The sequence below is a fragment of the Lygodium microphyllum genome, chromosome 3 (assembly GCF_053477565.2).
Source record: "Lygodium microphyllum isolate KBCC chromosome 3, Lygodium_microphyllum_v1.1.10, whole genome shotgun sequence".
Classification (NCBI taxonomy): Eukaryota; Viridiplantae; Streptophyta; class Polypodiopsida; order Schizaeales; family Lygodiaceae; genus Lygodium; species Lygodium microphyllum.
In genome coordinates, this window is record NC_141137.1 from 184,559,565 (window position 1) to 184,579,777 (window position 20,213).

At 39.9% G+C, this 20,213-nt stretch overlaps 1 protein-coding gene across 2 annotated transcripts in view; it reads right to left on the reverse strand.

Moving 5' to 3' along the window:
* LOC148039287 (thylakoid ADP,ATP carrier protein, chloroplastic-like) overlaps positions 1-6,637 on the reverse strand; it is a 37,439-nt gene extending 30,802 nt beyond the window's left edge. Inside the window, exons 1-9 of one of the 2 annotated variants that reach the window (XM_087675181.1) lie at positions 5,749-5,917; positions 5,566-5,633; positions 5,432-5,488; positions 3,732-3,794; positions 3,541-3,597; positions 3,301-3,384; positions 2,873-2,941; positions 2,681-2,793; positions 2,405-2,577 (exon numbers count right to left, since the gene is read on the reverse strand). In XM_087675181.1, the coding sequence (XP_087531307.1) occupies positions 2,405-2,577; positions 2,681-2,793; positions 2,873-2,941; positions 3,301-3,384; positions 3,541-3,597; positions 3,732-3,794; positions 5,432-5,488; positions 5,566-5,633; positions 5,749-5,770 (706 nt within the window). In that variant the 5' untranslated portion in view covers positions 5,771-5,917. Of the gene's footprint in view, positions 1-2,404; positions 2,578-2,680; positions 2,794-2,872; positions 2,942-3,300; positions 3,385-3,540; positions 3,598-3,731; positions 3,795-5,431; positions 5,489-5,565 lie in introns of both variants that reach the window. The other variant, XM_087675180.1, reaches the window with a different exon arrangement.
* Between the last annotated feature and the right edge of the window lie 13,576 nt (positions 6,638-20,213).

Sequence of the window (20,213 nt, forward strand, 5' to 3'; positions counted from 1 at the left end):
GTCTTCCACGAACAGGGTGTGGGCAGCAAAGTTATGGCTCTTGAAAGCTGCAGAAAAGAGAGGGAGAGTGGTGGGCTGCATGCATATTTATAGAAAGTTTAGGGAACCCAAATTAGGGTTTTGCATGTGGGATACAATAACTCTCTAGGATCGCGTTTCTTTTTGAAATAAAAGGTTTTCTTCATTAATTAAGCATGTTTTAGGGTTGTTTAAGTCGGGCTAATGCATTTTTAGTTCAATACTAGCTGGAGGATCAATCGCTGATTATTTGTCATTTGTGGTGCAGTCAGCAGCTTCTTAATCATGTCGGTCAGTTTTTGCTAGCTGCCTGCATTATTTTATTACATTATTTCCTCCTATTTAGGCCCAGCGGGCAACCTACCCTCCTCACTTGCTTTTCACATGCTGGTGGGAGAGAGAGCTCAAGGAGATACATCAACAGCCCTTGTATATCTGACCTCTTCATTTTAGCATTCATTGACTATAGATTTTTGTGTTTTGTCGTAGGGTCATTGTATAAAATCTTACTAACGTAAAAACAAGCCGCAAAAAGATACCTTTTGCATGATTCACCCATAGTTTGGGTTTATTAAGGATCAAAATGTTCATCATAATACCCTTGCTCTACGGTGGAGATTGATCATGCACAAGCATCTAGACAAGAAGTGATCATGGTCAAACTAGACAAAGAAAGCATCAAGTGGCCTTTCTTACACGAACCACTCAACCTCAAATAACTAATGTCATAAAACTATTTTTAAAGGTGCAACTGCATGCATTATGCTTGAAGGGGTGCTTGAAGAGCATACATTACTCTTTCATGTTCTTTGGGGTAAGATTGTCCCCTCGGTCCTTTATTGCCTTCATCCCATGTTGGGTCGGCACAAGACAATTGCTTCATATGGAGATATCATGGATCCCAACCTTCCTAGTGGTGCGAATACAATTGGTTGACCATATGAAGACATCATGGATCTCAACCTTCATAGTGGTATGAATACAATTGGCTGTAGTGTGGAAAGACCTATCACACTCACAACTTAGGCATTGTTAGGGTAAGCATCAAGATTACATATTGTTTTTCAAGAATCAATTCTTGTAGATTTCATGAACAAGATTAAGCTGACTTGGGAAAAGGGTAGATTGTTCCTTAGAGGAATCCCATTGGGACAATGTGGCAGTTGAGAAATTGTTGACTTGTGGTAGTTTTCTAAAGCCAAAGAGGGCAAGGAAAGGACACACTTGCTCTAACCTATCTAGGGAGGAATATTCAATATAAGGGATAAATTTAATTACTAGAACTCTCAAGGCTGGCCATTTCTATTCATCTCAAAGTGGTATTGAGTGCTTACTTGGGATTTCTTTTTCTTGCCAATGTTGCCTTGGACTCAAAGATCATTGAATGTGTTAGCAATCATTTCTGTCATTCACAATCATCTCATGCCTATGAGCCTTAGTCTAAAACTTACATAGGGAGACATTAGGAGCTCTGACATTCAATCTATCATGTGTTTTTACGGGGGAGGCAACTCTATTTAAAGCATGCATTTCTTTTTCAGTCGGATTTAGGTGTGTGTTCACACTTAGTTTATCACTAACAAGTTCATCCTCTACACGTTTCATCAAACTCCAACATACAAGGACTCTTCTCCATCTTCTAATACTACCTTCCATCATCAGCCTAATCTGGTGCCCTCACTAATGCCTTGGGTTGTGTCCAAGGACTGGTCAGTCTTCTTTTTGTATTCAGCTTTCATTCAGTTCAGTGCAGATTTTCTCCTTCCAAGCTCTTCTTTCATTGCAGTATTTCTCTTTCCTTCTCTTTCCGTGTTCATGTTTCCTCTTTGGTTGCGCACTCTCATAGAATGTTATTTTAAAAATTTTGAAGTCAAGTAGCATCTCCTTGGACTTTAGAGTCCTCTTCTTACCTACTAAGACAACCATGGAAAGCCATGAGTTGCCTTATCGTTAGTCCAACAAGCATATAACCTATATGATTTGCCTGAGGAAATCATTACTAATTGCTTGGACAAGTTTGTTTCACAAACTGTCTTCTAGAAATTAGAGACCCCATAATCTATACCGTGACAACTTCTTCTCGCCTGCTGCTGAAAAGCCAACCAGGATTGCAGTGTTACTCAAAATTCAAATACACTAATGGTCCCATATCAATTTGGTGGGGATAAGGGATAAATGCATCGTATCAGGACACATAGGCTATAGCAGAGTTTATGATACACCACACATACTAAGTGCAAAAACTTTTGAATTTTGGCTTCAAACCATCACTATAAGCAAAATTAAAACACTTGTGAACAAAATGGTGTTCTCCTTAACGAAGGTATAACTCTTCTTACACTCAACCAAGAAATAAATGAACATCAGAATTGCAGAACAGAAAGCTTTCCTGGAAAAGCATCAATAACAGTCAGGTAAGGTGTGCCCTTCATTTGCAATTGCCTTCTGACTGTGTCAAGAGGATAGCAGGTTGCAGTAGCTAAGCTAGCTGACAAGAAAGCTGTAATAAAAGATGCTGCTGGTGTTTTTCTGAAGTCTTCCGGAAGTGACTTTTTTATTCTGCAAATTACCAAGGACAAGAATTAACCTTGAAGAACATAAGATAAAGTTGTAATGAATTAGAAAGAATCATGATACATTACAAAGAAGAAATTTAACTCACAAGTCAAACGCACAAAAATTTAAGGCAATGTAGGGAGCAATCCCAAGCATTGATGGCCCTAGACCTCTGTAAAACGAAGACAAGCCTTCCTCCTGCACCATTGTAGATGCAACCTGCAACAGCCACAGATGACAGTATAAGGATAAAAGGTACAACAAAAGAGCAAAATGAGGAGATTTTAACAATCATTACCTGAATCATGGATTTGGAAGCTGGTTCCACTGCCAAGCGTAGTCGGAGCACATCCAAGGGATATGTTACCTAAAAGAGCAAACGTAAATTAACATGTAATTAACCCTCAATTAACCATAGTAACTACACTACAAAACATCTGTGGCAGAGGGAACAAAGGGGTGGTTGAACCAGCTAAGAAACAAAGTGATGTAATCTTGATCCAGATCAGAATAGAACTGAACCTAAAACTACTGCACAGACACATGCATGCACACACAGGCCCATGAGGGAACTTTAAAATTTACGGGAAATTGAAATGATTAGCTGCACCATAATCAGCAATCAAGATCTTCATTATTGTATCTGATGTGTCACTTTCTGCTTTTTCCACTAAACACTAGAATTCCATCATTTATAAGCTATCACAAAGTTTGTCACAAACTCACCAAGGTAGAGGTCATGCCTGCACAAGCACCAGCTGCCAGTCGCCCAATCACAGATAACTCTTTCCCCTTGCCTTTAAACAGCTTCTGATGGATCAATAGAAGTGAAGTTAATAGACAAGGATGAGAACTCTAACACAAAATGTATGCCACTAGTTACACCTAAGCCATACAGTGGATTGAATCCCTTTTTTCAATTATCAAAAAAGGTGTATGCTGCAGCAATTGTTACAAACATGGTACCTTGTAGGTTTCATATGCAAATAGCTGAACAGCGCTGTAAGGTACAACCCTGATAACCTGTTATTGAGAACACAAGAACTCCATAAACCTAGAGGTTAACACAAAATTACAACAAAACAACAAGTATAATATTAACACTAACATCAGCATAGCAACGACAATGATAACTACAACTACTCCTAGTACAACACCTGAGGGAAGTTCCCCTTCCAGTATCCTGCAAACCCTTCTTCTCTTCCAATTTTCATTGTGGCCTGGCAAAAAAGCATCTGAAGTTAGCCTTTTGATTCTCTACTTGGAAGGAGTAACTTTAGACTCAAAAGTTGCCCCCAGAATAATGTAATTTTGTTTAAGCCAGCCACTTGGACTAAAGCATACATACATGGTCAAAAGTTTGCAATCCATCACGCAACCCCCTGCCCCAACACACACACACAAAGCTTTCCTTTGTAAAGCATTTAAATGGTGGGAAACCCCAAATAGGGATGCAAACCCATAGACAATCATTTATAGAAAGTCAAGAGACAATGACATAGGCCAGGATTACGAAGGAATCATCGAAAATAACCATGGAACGATCTTCTTCTTACAACCGAAGGTCAGAACATAAACTCTTCCATCCTGTCTATGGAATCCACCTTGACTTAGGTCTTCATGACTGCAATATGATCGGAGAGTATCTCACATGCTTCTCTCAACAATGTCACTGTGACAAAGATCGATATCTGCACAACTGTAAGGAGCTGAGGTAGGCTTTCTGATTTTTCCTTATCCAATGATGGCTGATCTTCATGCAAAGGCAAGCTGCAAATAGATTCATACACCTTGTCTGTCCTGCCTGCTGCTGTCAAACAGTGTCCTTCAGACTCTTTTGTAATACTTTTTTGAATTTGAATTTTGACACTGAAGACTTCAAAGATAACAGAGCAAGATGGCAATCCTTTTCCTCCCTTTCAACTTCTCTAGCTGAGGTCCTTGAAGACCCCCATCATATTGCCACACAAAAACGTCCAATTGGTTGCAACATGCATTGAGCTTCTATCTATGGTAGCATATGAAGATCCTACACTGAGCAATCCCAATTTGAACCAAACATACGGTCTATAAAGCACATAAATGTCAACATACACCAACCTGTCACATATCATGCACCAGTATATACCATGTCCTATCACAATCACATCACCATGTATGTATGACCTGATTGTGCTCTTGCAGACTTACAAGAGTGTATAATCCAATGTCATCATTTGAAAGGTCAACAGCCATTGGACGCTATTAGCAATGCATGACTTGGCTCACTCATCTGAATCGAGGAAGATGCAGAAGTCCCATAGACTGCATCACTATCTAATCAATCCTATTCCTTAGATGTGACTGTCCAGGCCTGCCCAAATATCATCTACTTGTTGTAACCTCGTCCCAACATTCTGCATTTGCTTTCTCTTTTTATTTACTGCTGGGTCTTTTAAAACTGGACCTGGAATGTTGAGCATATGCAAAATCACACCCATGTGCTTTGAAGCCCACATGTCTACCCTGCCTAACTCTGTGAATTCCCTACAACAGCCAGATGAGCCATAAACTTGGTTATGAAGTTGAAGGTCGGTGCTATGGAATCCAGGTCACACATGGTAAGCTAGTCGTTGCAATGTAGTACATGCCCATCTGGGACCCTTAAAGCATGGAACATCCTAAAAGACTCTTGTTTAATTGACTCTTGTTTAGTTAACTGTTCTTTCATTAAAGCCGTAGATAGAATGATATAAACTTTCAACAGGAAGTGCATCTACACCCACATGTATACATGTTTCTGGAAAAGACCTAGAAAACCAGAAAAGCTCAGACGCCTAAGTTGCAGGAAACTAATGTACCACAAACTGGATTATACCTCTAGAAAGCCGATCCCCTTTCTTGCTTCTTCTTCTGTTGCTTTTATGCCATAGACCTGCAGCATGACACTTTTGGTCATTGTGTTGAATAGCACTTAAAGATTAAAGAATTACCCGTTGAGAGAATACGAACCTGCATCAAAAGCTTTATCCTATCGAGTGGGGCAGTGACTGACTTAGCTGCTGCACCTGCCACCGCACCTGAGATGAAAAGAGAGACATCCTTTGGCACGTAAGACAGCACAGCCAGAGGATGGCTTAGAAGCTGACTAATTGAAGGTTGCAAAACCTCAACCGAAGGGTGCGTAACCTCAACCTTGGCAACTTCTTCCTGGCATTTTGCTGGTGCAAATGTTGCACTGACTTGGGCAAACAGCTCTGATTTTAAATACCTTATCCTGCTGGTTTGGAGAGGCAAGTAAGGTTGGGCTGGCCGAGCATGAAGAGCCAATGCTTTCTTTGCTTCACCAATGCTGCTTAGTGATATATCTAGGGCATTAGTCAGAGAGTCCAGTAATTTACAAGCAGCATTCTCAAAAGGGAGCTCGAAGGGATCGGTTGCAGCGAAATCGCAAGCCACGTTATTCTTGTTAGTGAGCTTTACAGACATCTGCTGAAGAGAATTCCTCATGGGGCTATACTAGTAGAAACAAACAGAACTTACAGGGCTAGAAGAATATGAAGCTTTTTATGGCTGTGAGGAGGATAGCACTGTATTCTTCCAATGACTTCGCAAAAGAATTGATGTTCAACTGCCGTCGAAGATCTAGCACTGTAAGTCAAGCTTTATAGAGAGCAAATTTGGATTGTGTCGGCAGCTCTGCAGTAAATTTCTGGAGTCGGGCAGCTCTAAAACGACAGATCAAGAGATGGAATTTCAATCAGCTTACAATTATAACCAGTGCAGTTGCCCGGTGTGTCTCATGGCCTGAAACTGCGACACTTCTTCCATTTGGGGAGCCAGAGAGAATCCCCGACCGACGGCCATGAAGAACCTCGGGCAGGAGAGCATGGCACCAGGAGCACCAAGATTTTGCATGCTTTTCCTTCTTGCGGGGAATCCATACAAGCACGTACAGACAAGCCCCCGATCTTCTCAATGTATTGAAGCTTACAGATAGGTGTATATATCTACAGGTAATGATGAAGGGGGGGGCAATGGGCATCGCACGGGCCTTGCACTTGGACGCATTTCATACATACAGCATAGCACAAATTGAACATGTGCTTAGATTTTTTCTTTTTACGAATGCGACACATATCTAAAAGTGGTATTTAATTTCTAACATCTTAAAAGGTGCATCGAGTTAAGGCTTCAAGAAGAAACAGTAACAAGCATTTAACTTAAGCAGCCACAAGCTGCCTTTGGGGTGCTTCCATGAATTTGCTTGGAAGGTGGAGTAAACTCTTTCGTTAGCATTGCGCTTTAAGGCATATGCTTATACAAAGATGGGATGACAAGATGGTGCCAGTCCCAAAAAAAATGCCCACTATTAACTTCAATTAAGTGGTCCACATAACTTTGAAATGTTTGGATATCTTACTTTTCGAAAGAGAAGAGTTTATTTTAGAAAATTAAAGAAGAAGAGTGCTCACACACACACACACACGCGCACTCTCTCTCTCTCTCTCTCTCTCTCTCTCTCATGCAAAAAAAGGGCATGATCTTGCCCGTGATAGTGTATAACATTGGATTTTTTTTTTCTTGTAATGTTTCTCTATTGCCTTTCAAAGGATGAGGGCATCCCAATTACACAAGAGCTGGGACTTGAACGCATGCACCTGCACTCATAGTCGTAAGCTTTTGACCAACCAAGCTACACTTGTGACCTCAATGTTGGAATATGCTTACAATCAAGGGCCCCTTATGCCAAGGTATGTCTAAATTTGTGTTATTATCCATAGGAGGTTATTCACATTACATATTAGAGACAAGCTCCTCTCCACAAAAGGTTCATCAAGCCAGCATATATGTGACTCAAGTGGACTTGTGCAAATTTTTATGGTTATGATAATCAGCATGTGCATAGGTGTGTTTGAGTATTGCCATGTTCTAAAGCTTCATTCTCACAAGGATGAGTGGGACTCAAGTGGACTTGTGCAAATTTTTATGGTTATGATAATCAGCATGTGCATAGGTGTGTTTGAGTATTGCCGTGTTCTAAAGCTTCATTCTCACAAGGATGAGTGGGAGGGGAGTTGAAAGAGCTCTCAAACCCTTCTCCTCCCTTACATAATGCCCCCTTCCCCACAAGCATGGTAACCTCCTCACATTGTCGTGTCCCCCTCCTCGACACATGCAAGTTGCAAACCCCCCTTTTTATGGCCAATGTGCATCCCCAACCCTGGCTGTGTGTGTGTGTGTGTGTGTGTGTGTGTGTGTTTTAAGTGACTAACTAACTGAGAGAGAGAGAGAGACTGAGACTGAGAGACTGAGAGAAGGGATAAAGACAAGGAGAGAAGAAGAGTCATTTTTACATGGTAGGAATGATCCCAAGAGAGAGGAGGGATAGAAAGAGAGAGAAACAGGTGAGAGAGATACTTTCACAAACTACAAGCATTGCACCAACACTAAAAAGGTGCCCCATGGACAATAATGGTCCTTCTACAATGGAACTTTCCACCACCCCGATTCAAGCAATCCAATTGGCATTCCCTCAACAATCATGTAGCTTAAGTTTGTAATATTGGAGATGAATAAAACCAATACATTGTAGTTAAGAAGTTTCGATTATGTTTAAAGTTGTTACTTAAATCGAACAAGCCAATGGATTTCTTTTTTGTTGATTATTCATTATTTTGGTGTGCTTGTTTATTTTCTTTGATTTTACATAAGTGAACATTAAATTGAAAACTAATAATGAATGTAAGCCCATTGAATGATGGAGTGATTACCCCAAACTATGGCAAAGCTCGATGAATAAGGGAACAATGATCTCGAACTATGACTAGAAAAATCTTGTGAAAAAACATTATTGAAGTTTTGAAGCTTACATGTTGATGATGGGTGAGGAACGAGACCCTCGAATTGTGGCTAATGGACTCAACCTAATACCCTACTACACTTATGTAGCTAAACTAGATGTAATGTACCAACCCCTAGGTAGGCTAGGGGAGTGTTGGGGGTAAATGCGCCTGTATTTATATTGCCATGTATTTACTTTACACACCGTGACTGCACACTTATATACTACACGTGGTGGGTGCTCATCGCTATCACTTTATTCTTTATTCTTTCAGTGGCTGTTGAATAAAGGAAGTCTGATTACATATTGTGACTATTGGAGTTTCCACATATGGTGTCTCTATCTCTTGCTATCTTGCTCTATCTGCCATAGCTCTTGCTTTGCTCTTGCTTCCACTTATGTGCTTTCATTCATCTACCTTTCAATTGGTATCAGAGCGGGCATTCGAGGAGCTTCTTCATCCTTTGCTTTAGTCCGAATTCAAAGCTTCAACTCAAGGTTTCATGGCAACCATTGTTTCTTTCTTGTGAGGTATGCATTGAGGTGCTTATATTGAGCTGAGAAGTAGCCATTTTATCCATTTTTAGTGGATATAAAGCATTGTTACAAAAGTTGTAGACAACTATTGTAGCTTGATAGTACTTTCGTATTTCAGCCATAACTTTTACATATGATATCAAATTCGGGTGTTCTATAGCTAGAAATGAAGAGCATGACAAGAGCTATGAATTGGAGCACTCAAAGAGTTGATTCTATATAGTTTCAATTCTTTTTTTTAAAACATAGAATAGAATAGTTCTGGTTGGATAGCAAAGAGTAAATTCCATAATGCATGTTTGATGCTTTGAGGATACTGTTTTAATACTCTGATTGTATGGTTATGCTTTGGGATGCTATTTGGATTGTTTAGGGCTTAATTAGCTTAGTTTTGTAGAGATTTATTGCTATCACAATAGTTTGGATAACAAGCATACAATGGTGAGCTTTATGCTTTGAATGCCCATGTATCTACATGGTATTTAGGGTATACTACTTGTCCACGATAATATCTAGCATTGATGTATGAGCTCAGATATGCTTATGACATGCCTTGGCACTTAGATCTAAGCTACATTTGATGTCTTGGGCTTTGATCAGTTGCTTTGAGCTTCCGTGCTTACTCACTTATAGGTATTGAAGTTGCATTGGACACTTGTGTATTGAAGCTTCATTAAACACTTATGCTTCTAGATGTATTTGTGATGCACTTGGAATTCTCAGATCCTTTGATATATATATCTTGAGCTTTGCTTTCTCACTTTGCATTTGAAATTCACTTCTGGTGGGAGATGCTTATAATTACTTACCAGAGCTTGGTTCTTTGAGATAGTGGGACTCTTGCTTCATATATGTATTCTCTTGTATGCAATTTGATGCAGTTACTTCCACTTATGTGGCTGATTTGATTTTGTATGCTTTAGACATTGGCACTCACCTCTATCAATAATTTGTTATTAGTAATGTATATGCTTATGAAATGTATGATTTACTATGATACTTTGAGGTCGTGACAATCTTTGGTATTAGTGGTCTATACTTAGTCACTACTAGTTGCATTCTTATATCTCAATTGTTGCTTGAATATATGTGGCAATGGGAGCTTGATTTCTTAGCTGTTTGCCCACAGTTGGATTGATATTTACTATTGTCTTTATTTTAGAATTGTTATAATTACAATTTTCAGCATTATTTTGGAAAGCAAACATTGTACATTGGTAGTTTATTGCTTGTATTTGGTGGATAGCTCTATACTTTTGTATTCCCTCCTATTTAGCCCTTGTTTTGTCTGAGTTTTGGGACTAATTTGTAGTCATTTATGGCAACCTGTATTCTTGGATTTTACATTAGTATACTATCATTATGATTGGTTCTTCAAATGATAGTACTATTTTTTATGTTAAAAAGCTTGATAACACATATTTCACATATTAGAAGATGCAGATATGGTAGGTACTTGTACAAAAGAAGTAGGTTGGACCTTTGAAAACTAAGAGTGTAAAGCCTGAAGGCATTAATCGAGATGAAGTAGGTTGGACCTTTGAAAACTAAGAGTGTAAAGTCTGAAGGCATTAATCAAGATACTTGGAACGAGTTGAATGAGTTCTGTAAATCCACTCTTATATTGTCATTATCAAAATAAGTTTATTCCAATGTTTGGCACCAGAGGATAATGCTTGGCCATTATGGGAAAAGATATGCAATCTTTATGATAAGAAATGTCCTACTTCATATAGATGTACCTGTTGAAACAACTCATGGAACTTCACATAAAGAAAGGGACCAACATGTCTACGCATTTGAATGAATTTCATTCTATTTTCAATCAATTGACTTCGTAGGGCTTTGAGTTCAAGAATAATCTGTCTTCCTTGTTCTTGATTGTGACACTTCCTGGGTCATGGGATACTTTCCATGCTTCCAAGTGTGCTAATATGCCTAAGGATAGTTTGAAACTCCAAGATGTTAAGGGTGCCTTGCTTACTAAGGAGATAAACATAAAGAATGTGGATGTAGCATGTACTTCTCATGCATTAATTGTTAGGGATAGACATGATGGTAAGAGTGATAATGATCGTCGTGGTAGAGACTCAGAGATATCTCAAACTTGCAAGCAATCTCATTGTAAGTCCATAGTTGAAAGGCCTCTTTTACATGTCGTTACTATGGAAAGCATGGTTATATTAAGCCACAATGCCATACGATGCATGATGATAAGTACAAGAAGAAAGACAAGGATAAAGTGCAGGAAAAGTCTAATGATCACAGCATTGTTCCTAGTAAGTCTAACATGAAAATTGAGGAGAGAAGTACCTTAGAGCTTGAGTTTGATGATGATTACATCTTAGTAGCTTCTTCTCTTAATGCTAGTTAGTTGGCTGATGCCTCATTTACTTTTTCTCAATAGTGAGACTAGAAAATGACTTAGCAGTTATAATTTTAGTTTTCTTCAAATAATACTTTTATTTTGTATGATGAATACTATATTCTAGCTTTGACCAAATGTTTACTCTCTATTGGATAGTTCGATGATGCATGATATCATGTATCTTTTGGTGATTCTGAATGGAAGATTACCCATGGGAATATTGTCTTTGCTCGAGGTACCAAGGCTGGTAGCCTCTATCCCTTGCTTTATATATGGGTTTATTGACCATGTTTTGGACGTGGCTAATATACCACATGTATCTTTACGGAATCATCACCTTGGGCACATGTCCATAAAAGGAATGAAAATGCTTTCTCATTTATAGTATCTTCTACTCTCTAACTACAAATATTTTGATTCGTACGATCATTGTGTTTATGGATGGCAGACATGCATTTCTCATAAGAAATGTGGCATTATGCATATGGGTGAGCCTTTAGCTTTGTCCCATGCCTTGTCAGTCATCACTAGGTGGTGCAAAGTATTTTGTGACTTTCATCGATGATTATTTGAATAAGCTTTGGGCATATCTTATGAGGTAGAAATCGAATGTATTGGCTACCTTTCAATGTTGGCTTACTCTTGTTAAGAACCGGTTTGGGTATAGACTAAAATTCCTAAGCTTGGATAATGGGGGTGAATATGTCTCTAAAGCATTTGAGCAGTTTTGCAAAGAGCAGTGTATTAAGTGTTAGTTAATCCCCCCTTACACCCCACTCTAGAATAGTGTTACAAAGCACATGATATAGGACAATTTAGGAGAGAGTTCGCTTAGCTAGGTAGGCTTACCACAATATTTTTGGACCGAGAAAGTTACTACTGCTATACACTTGATAAACAAATCCCCATGCACTACTATTGGTGTTAGGTTACAAAGGAGGTATGGTTTAGAAAACCTCTGTTGGAGAACCTTTGCCATATGCTCATTTGTGTATCTTTGGATGTAAGGTTTTTTGCCATATTTCCAAGAATGAACGCAATAAGCTAGATCCTAAATCAGTGAAACACATCTTTTTTTATTATAGGGATGTAAGTGAGATGAGTTATTGCCCATGGATTTGTAGGTTAGGAAGGTCATCCATAGCCATGATGTTGTTTTCCACGAGGAGAATATGCATAAGCAGCCTGCATATGTAGTTGAGATACATAGTGTGATATTTCATGAGGAGCCTCCTGTTACCATATAGCTAGCTAGATAGCCTACAATTGACATTTTAATGGCTCATGATCGTGATGGTAGATAGGATGTACAAGCCCCATAGATTATTTTGAGACTGTCTACTAGAGGTAGGCATCAACCTAATCGGTTTGCACCCTCCATAAACTATATTATGGTGAAAGATTTCCATGAGGCTCTTACTTATAAGGAGGCCATGCACAGAGGTGATAGTTACTAATGGGAGAGGGCCATGCAATTTGAGCTTGATTTACTACAGAAAAAGCAACATGGGATTTGGTTCCTTTGCCCAATGGAAAACATGTATTGATATGCAAGTGGGTGTATAAGTTGAAAAGTTTTAAGCAAAAGCATGGTGTTGACTTTAATGAACCCTTTTCTCATGTAGTCAAGATGATTACCCTACAATTGGTTTTGGGTCTTGGTTGCGCAATTAGATCTGCATCTTTATCAAATGGATCTGAAAACAACTTTTCTACATGGGGACTTGCATGAGGATATCTAATTCACTATTAACTCCACCTTCATTGCACCCTCATCTATTTTTATTTAGCATAATTTGTCTTGAGGTATTTCTTTAGCACCTTGATCTTTCCAAGTATATGCTCTCAAAATTACACAAATGTAGTTTATGCTTTAATTATAGTTCATGGTAATATGCTACCTAAGGGCCAAGTCTTTATTTATGTAACTCTTTGTTCTTTAGTCTTATACCTAGAATGACCTTTGCATAATCTTTTTTAATATGGTTTAAGATAGTTATATCAAGTCTAACCATGCATGCACAAAAATTGTGTTTGTTTTTATAACAAACACTTTAAATATTTTAATGCACTTTGTAATTTCTTTTAAAGCACTAGTTACATCACTTTTAATAACCAATGATATGCCAAGAGTGTGTTTTGAGTGTTATTTGCACTTGTTGGTTGTTTTTAGTATCAATTATACCCCATTCAATTAATTGGCTTAACTATGATCTTTATGATAGAATGCACAAATGACCACCAACCAAAGTCATGTCAGAAGTTATCGTGTTGTTCTAATGTTGATGTGGATGGGGAATATTCTATATCATTTGGTTAACTAGACCAACCTCAATAACTATGGGGAAATCTTTTGTTTATCCCTTAAATGATATCTATAGTAGCTCCACTTGTCAACACCATAGCTAGAGTTAATGTTGGAATCCACTTTTTGTAGGTACCTTTTCCTTATTAGGTTCACCTAAAGCCATCAACTATTGTGGTCAAGCTAGGTCCTTGTGCACCAACCTGTAATTTGGTGAAACTAGGTTTTCGAAAACTTTATCAACTAGAAACGTGTGTGTATAGTGTCTTCACATCTCATAGTTGTTTTTAATGTGCATTTGTGACATAACTAATTTTGTAGGTCTAATTTTATTGTTAACAAGTATTTGTAAGTTATTCAATTTTATAACTTGAATTTATCGGTAGGATGTGATTTCTTTTTTGTTTTTTTTTTGGCTTTGTATGATCTTTGCAAAGCAAATTTTTCAATTCTATAATGAGTGTGATTATGTATTAAATAGGATTGAGTGGTGATACTCTACGATGAGTGGGATCCATATTGGCTTTAAATGTGATCTTTATAATGAAGAGACTAAAGTACTTTAAATGTGATCTTTATGATGATGTGACCAAAGTACTTTTTGATCACAATGTAAATTTGATTACAAAGGCTAATCTAACTACATCTATTGGGAGTGGAATAAACTATACATAGATATGCACATATGTATGCATATATATGTGTATATATCCATCGAAATGAAAATTTTGTTATTGTGAGTAATAATGTGAATAACAATGATCCTTTCTCCTTATTTTATACTCCTAACGCACTAATAAAGGTTCTTGTTAAATCAAGTATTGCAACAACAATGGAGGCAAAAAATAAAATTGGAAACGAAGAGTCAAAGTGAAAGGTGAAAACTTAAAAGATGAAAAAAGTATTTGAAAGTACTTGGGAACCCTAAAAGTCCTTGCAAAGATCCTAACTTGGAAGACCTTGCCCTAAGTTGATACATCTAAATTGACAAGTAAAAAGCTTATAACTTATCACCTAAGAAGACCATAACAAATTTTAAAACTTGTTAAAGGAAATATCAAATGAATAATGTAATGAGTTGTTAATGCACTTGAGAAGTGGAGCTAAATACTATCATTTGAGTGCTCTAGGGCTTTGAGCCCACCATCTCGCCCTAACTACCCTAATCCCAAACCTTAGATCATATCTCTTAACTATATAGTCAATAAATTTGAGCAACTAGTGAAGTGAGAGAATTAAAGGATTCACTTCCACTTAGGCCTCCCAACAACCAAGATGGATGTCACATTCATGGATCTCATCACTTGTATCCACAAAAACCAAGCATGCTTGGATTTCCTTTCAAGAGGGTCAAAACAATGGGTATGTTTGGCCAACTTGCAAATAACCACCCATGAACAACTTGAGGTATTTAACAAGCTTACCTTGGAAACTATACACCATATGCTCAAATCTGTAACAAGCGTGATGTATGGGAACTAAGGGATAGATAGCCAGTCACACTGATCGGGGTATAAAAGGTGTAAGAGACCCAATTTAGGGATCCATGTATAAACAAGAATTGACTCTTCACCTTCTCCTTTAGCTCCCATGGCTTCCTCCCTCTCTTTCTCTCCTTTCTTATCTTTTTCTCTCCTCTTCTAGTCTCTCTCTCTTCTGTTCAGATTCAAAGAGGCAGAGTGATGAAAGGCAGAGTGAAGCAACAAGCTTCCTCTTACACACACAATAATCAAACCACACTAAATAGTGAAAGATACAACCTACGGTCATAAGACCATTCACACCAAAGGCACCGACTTATTTAATGTATCTAACTACTATGGCTAGACTAGCTGTGTCCAGCTCATGTCGGTCAACACACACTAAATGAGCTTGATATTCTAACACTCCCCCTCAAGCTCAAGACAGCATATGTACTCCAAGTAGCTGTCTAAAACCACAGAACTTATCTTTACCCAGAGACTTGGTAAAGATATCTGCTACCTGCTCATCAGTCCTCACATGCATAAGATCAACCTTTCCTGCAAGGACCATCTCACGAATAAAGTGGTAGTGTACCTCTATGTGTTTTGTCCTGGCATGGTAAACTGGATTCATGGCCAGGAGTACACTACTCAGATTATCACATAACAGTTTCACTGGAGCATCAACCTGAATATCCAAGTCAGCCATAAGCTTGAGCAGCCAAGCAATCTCACATGCTGCCAATGCAGCCCCCCTGTACTCTGCCTCAGTACTAGATAAAGCAACCGTAGGCTGCTTCTTGCTGCTCCAACTGATCATGCCGCTACCAAAGCCAAAGGCATAGCCACTCGTAGATCGTCTGTCAGTTGAGCATCCTGCCCAATCTGCATCTGTGTATCCAATCAGTATCAAGGGCTTATCTCTGACATAGAACAGCCCATAGTCTACAGTGGACTTAACATACCTCATGATGCGTCTAACTGCATCCAAGTGCGGCTTTCTCGGCTTTTGCATAAACTGGCTTATCAGCCCTACTGCATAGCTCAAGTCAGGCCTAGTGATGGTCAAGTAAATCAGACTGCCGACCATCTGCCTGTACATAGTCACATCTTCTACTTCAGCCCCAGTGTTCATGTCTAGCTTTACATTCTGGTCCAGAGGTGTATCCAGTGGTTTGCATTCAGCCATGCCATACTTCTTAAGCATTTCCATGGCATAGTGCTTCTGCATCAGCCATAAGCCATTTTCAGCTGGTACGACCTCAATACCCAAGAAATACTTCAGATCTCCCAGATCTTTCATGTCAAATTCAGATTTCAGCATCTTCATAACATGCTGAATTCCCATGTCATCATTTCCAGTGATTATCAGGTCATCAACATATATGACCAGCACTACCAAGCCACTGTCAGTCTTCTTTGTAAACAGGCTGTGATCAGCCCTGCAAGACTCTGCAAGTAACTGCTGATCCTAGCATGCCAGGCTCTCGGAGCCTGCTTCAGCCCATACAGTGCCTTTTTCAGCCTGCACACATAATGCTGAAAATCAGGGTGCTCATACCCTTCCGGCTGAACCATGTATACATCCTCTGTTAAATCACCATTGAGGAATGCATTCTTAACATCCATCTGCTGCAATTTCCAGCCTTTTGCAGTAGCCAAGGCAATAACAGTTCGTATGGTTGCCATTTTTGCAACCGGGCTGAATGTTTCATCATAATCCAAGCCATACTGCTGAGCATATCCTTTAGCGACCAGCCTTGCTTTGTACCTTTCTACACTGCCATCAGACTTACATTTGATTTTATAAACCCATTTGCAGCCAACAGGCTTTTTCCCTTCAGGAAGTGGTACCAAATCCCAAGTCTGATTTTCAGCCAAGGCTTTCATCTCTTCGTCCATAGCCATGCACCAGTTTTCATCCTTTGCTGCTTCAGCATAAGTACCTGGTTCTTTGATCTCCATCACTTTTGTCATGTATGCATAATGCTTTGCAGAATAACCAGAGTACGTCAACCTGTCAACAGGGTATCTGACCCTCTGCGATCGTCTAGGCTGTGGTGCACTACTCGATTCACCTCTCTCATGAGGCGGAATGTACCTGTTCTGCCTCGTGCCAGGCGTATAGACAGTCGGAATACCAAGTTCGCTGTCTAAAGTATCACTAGACTCATAGCCCGAAGTCATTCTGCCAGGTGTCATCATACCATCCTCACTAACTTTCTCTTTTCCTTTGCTGTCCAAGACATCATGTCTCCCCCTCACTGACATACCTGTGTCAGTGGACGGTGAGCTCCTCAATCTCCCTGTCCATGGGGATACTGTCTGACTGATAGGTCCTGTCATAGCAGTGCTCTGCTGCATATCAACTGTAGATACATGAGTGGAAGGCAGATCGGATGGCACTGCAACTGGTGAGACATACCAAGAGCCCAGCTCATCAAAGATGACATCCCTGCTTACCAAAGTCTCCCTGGTAGAGGGATCATAACATTTGTATGCCTTCTTCTCCTGCGAGTATCCAATGAACACACTCTTATGCGCTTTGGGATCCAACTTTTTCCTTTTCTCATCTGGAATGTGCACATAAGCAAGGCAGCCAAAGACCTTCATGTGTCTTACATCCGGCTTATAGCCATAGAGCCTCTCAAACGGTGTCATGTCATGAATGCCTGCAGTGGGAGTCCTATTTAGAATATATGCGGCTGTCACAACAGCCTCTGCCCAATAGTAGAGCGGCATATGCTTCTCATTCATCATGGCCCTAGCAGCTTCCATCAGAACCCTGTTCTTCCTTTCAGCTACTCCGTTTTGCTGCGGAGTGTAGCTGCAGGTTAGCTGCCTACGAATGCCATTTTCAGCCAAAAAATCAGCAAATTCATTGGAGACATACTCCCCACCGCTATCAGATCTCAAGCAAGAGATGTAACACTCAAATTCCTTCTCAACCTGTGCCTTAAATTTCTGAAAAACAGCAAAGACCTCATCTTTTGTTTTCAATATGTGAAGCCAGGTATATCGACTGTAGTCATCAATGAAGGATACATAGTATCTGGAACCCCCCATAGATGCATTATGAGCTGGTCCCCAAACATCAGAGTGCACTAACTGCAGTGGTCGTGTACTCTGTCTTACATGCCTGACAAACGGCAATCGTGACTGCTTACCAAACTGGCAAGCCTCGCAGACATGACCAATATCTGAATATTGGAATCTAGGTAGCCCTGTTACCAGCTGCTTCTTCTGCATGGTCTGCAGCCTCTGCAAATTGACATGCCCCACTCTCTTGTGCCAAATCTCTAAGTCCCTGATAGTGCCAGAACCCTGAGCAAACATAGCGGAATTCAGCTCTGGCAGTGTAGCATCAAGAGTGAACATTCTTCCATTTCTGTGGCCTTTCGCGATCAACTTGCATCCATTGCCAAACTCTTCAATAAAGCATCCATGCTTATTGAAGCGAACCTGCAAGTTCTGCTCTGTCATTTGACCCACAGACAATAGGTTCTTCGTAATCGAAGGAACATGCAAAACATCATGAAGATTCTTCTTCCTGCCATCATGTACAACTAGAGGCACTTTGCCTTTATGCTCAATGCTATGCTGCGTGTCATCACCTGTGCATACATAGCCATGCTTTTCAGCCACCATATCCGTGAACCAATCACCATGAGGGGTCATGTGATTCGACGCCCCCGAGTCAATGTACCACACTGCATCATCAGATGATTTTTCAGCAGCCTTATCTTTGACATATTGCATGGCAAACAGTCTATCACCAGAGTCATCTGCCTGACTGGACGTAGCATAATGTCCATGCTGCTTGCCCTTCTGATTTCCCTGCTTCTTCCAGCAATCCTTTGCAATATGCCCATACTTTCCGCAGTAGTGACAATCCTTGTCCTTATTTGGATTGTCTGACTGACGCTGCTGCTGCCATGAGCCTCTGCCACGGGAGTTCGATCTCCCCCTGCCTCGAAAGTTGCCACTACCTCTTGCATTTGATGACTGCTGATTGCTATTACTATAGGATGCATTCTGCTGGCCTCCTCTGCCAGATCCATAGCCTCTACCACGGCTACCACGACCACGCTGATTCGAATAAAAAACTGCATCCTTATTCTTAGAGCTGCTTGACCCTGTAGCTAAGCCAAGCTTCACCTCTTCATGAATCAATAATGCAACCAGCTCATTAAAATCAGGCATCTCAGCCCGCACAGATACTGAAGTGTCAAAAGACTTATACTCCGGACCCAAGCCATTTAAGGTTACTGCAACCATATCCTCATCTTCTACCTGTGAGCCAACAGATGCGAGCTGATCTGCTAAGGTTTTAATTTCCGTGACATAGTCCTGTATGGATCTGTTTCTCCTCTCTATGTTGTTAAATTTTTGCTTCAGTTGTATCTTCCTGGCACTCGTAGTTGTGCCATAGTACCTGACCAATATGTTCCATGCATCTGCTGGGGATTTACAGTTCATGATCTGCATCACCATAGCATCCGAGATACATAATGATAGCCAATGTAAAACTCTGCGAGCTCTTTCCGTCCAAGCTCGATGTGCTCGTCTTTGATCAGCTGTAGGATTCCTATCTGGAACTTCAGGTTCAGCCTCAACACCTGTCACTAAGTCCCAGTATCCTTTGCCTATCAGAAAGTTCTCCATGCGGAACTTCCATATTGCATAATTGTTGCTATCAAGCTTTTCTCCCACAATCTGGGTTACATTATCAGTTCTATCAGCATTTGCCATGTTGTATACCTTGCCTGACTACCTGCAAACCAAGATTTTCTTAACAGTTCAACTTCAGCCCGGAACTGTTTATGACAGTTTTCTGCAATTAATTGCAGTAAAAAACCAGGGTATTTCAGCCCACTAACAGTCCAAAACAGCTCACACCAAGTGGCTTAACCTGTGAGTAAAGCAGTCAATGCAAATACTATGTATTCACTTCGGTTTGAACTCCTGCAACCTCACTGCCAGGGTACATATATGCAGTCTGAAAACTGTAATTCTGTGTGTGACCAGCAGTGATTTCAAGCTCAAAACTGAGTAGTATACATGGCATACATATCCCAAACCTTCATAGACATTTGCTAGTACATGTAGCAAACTGAGCATAACCAATGGGGCACAAATCAG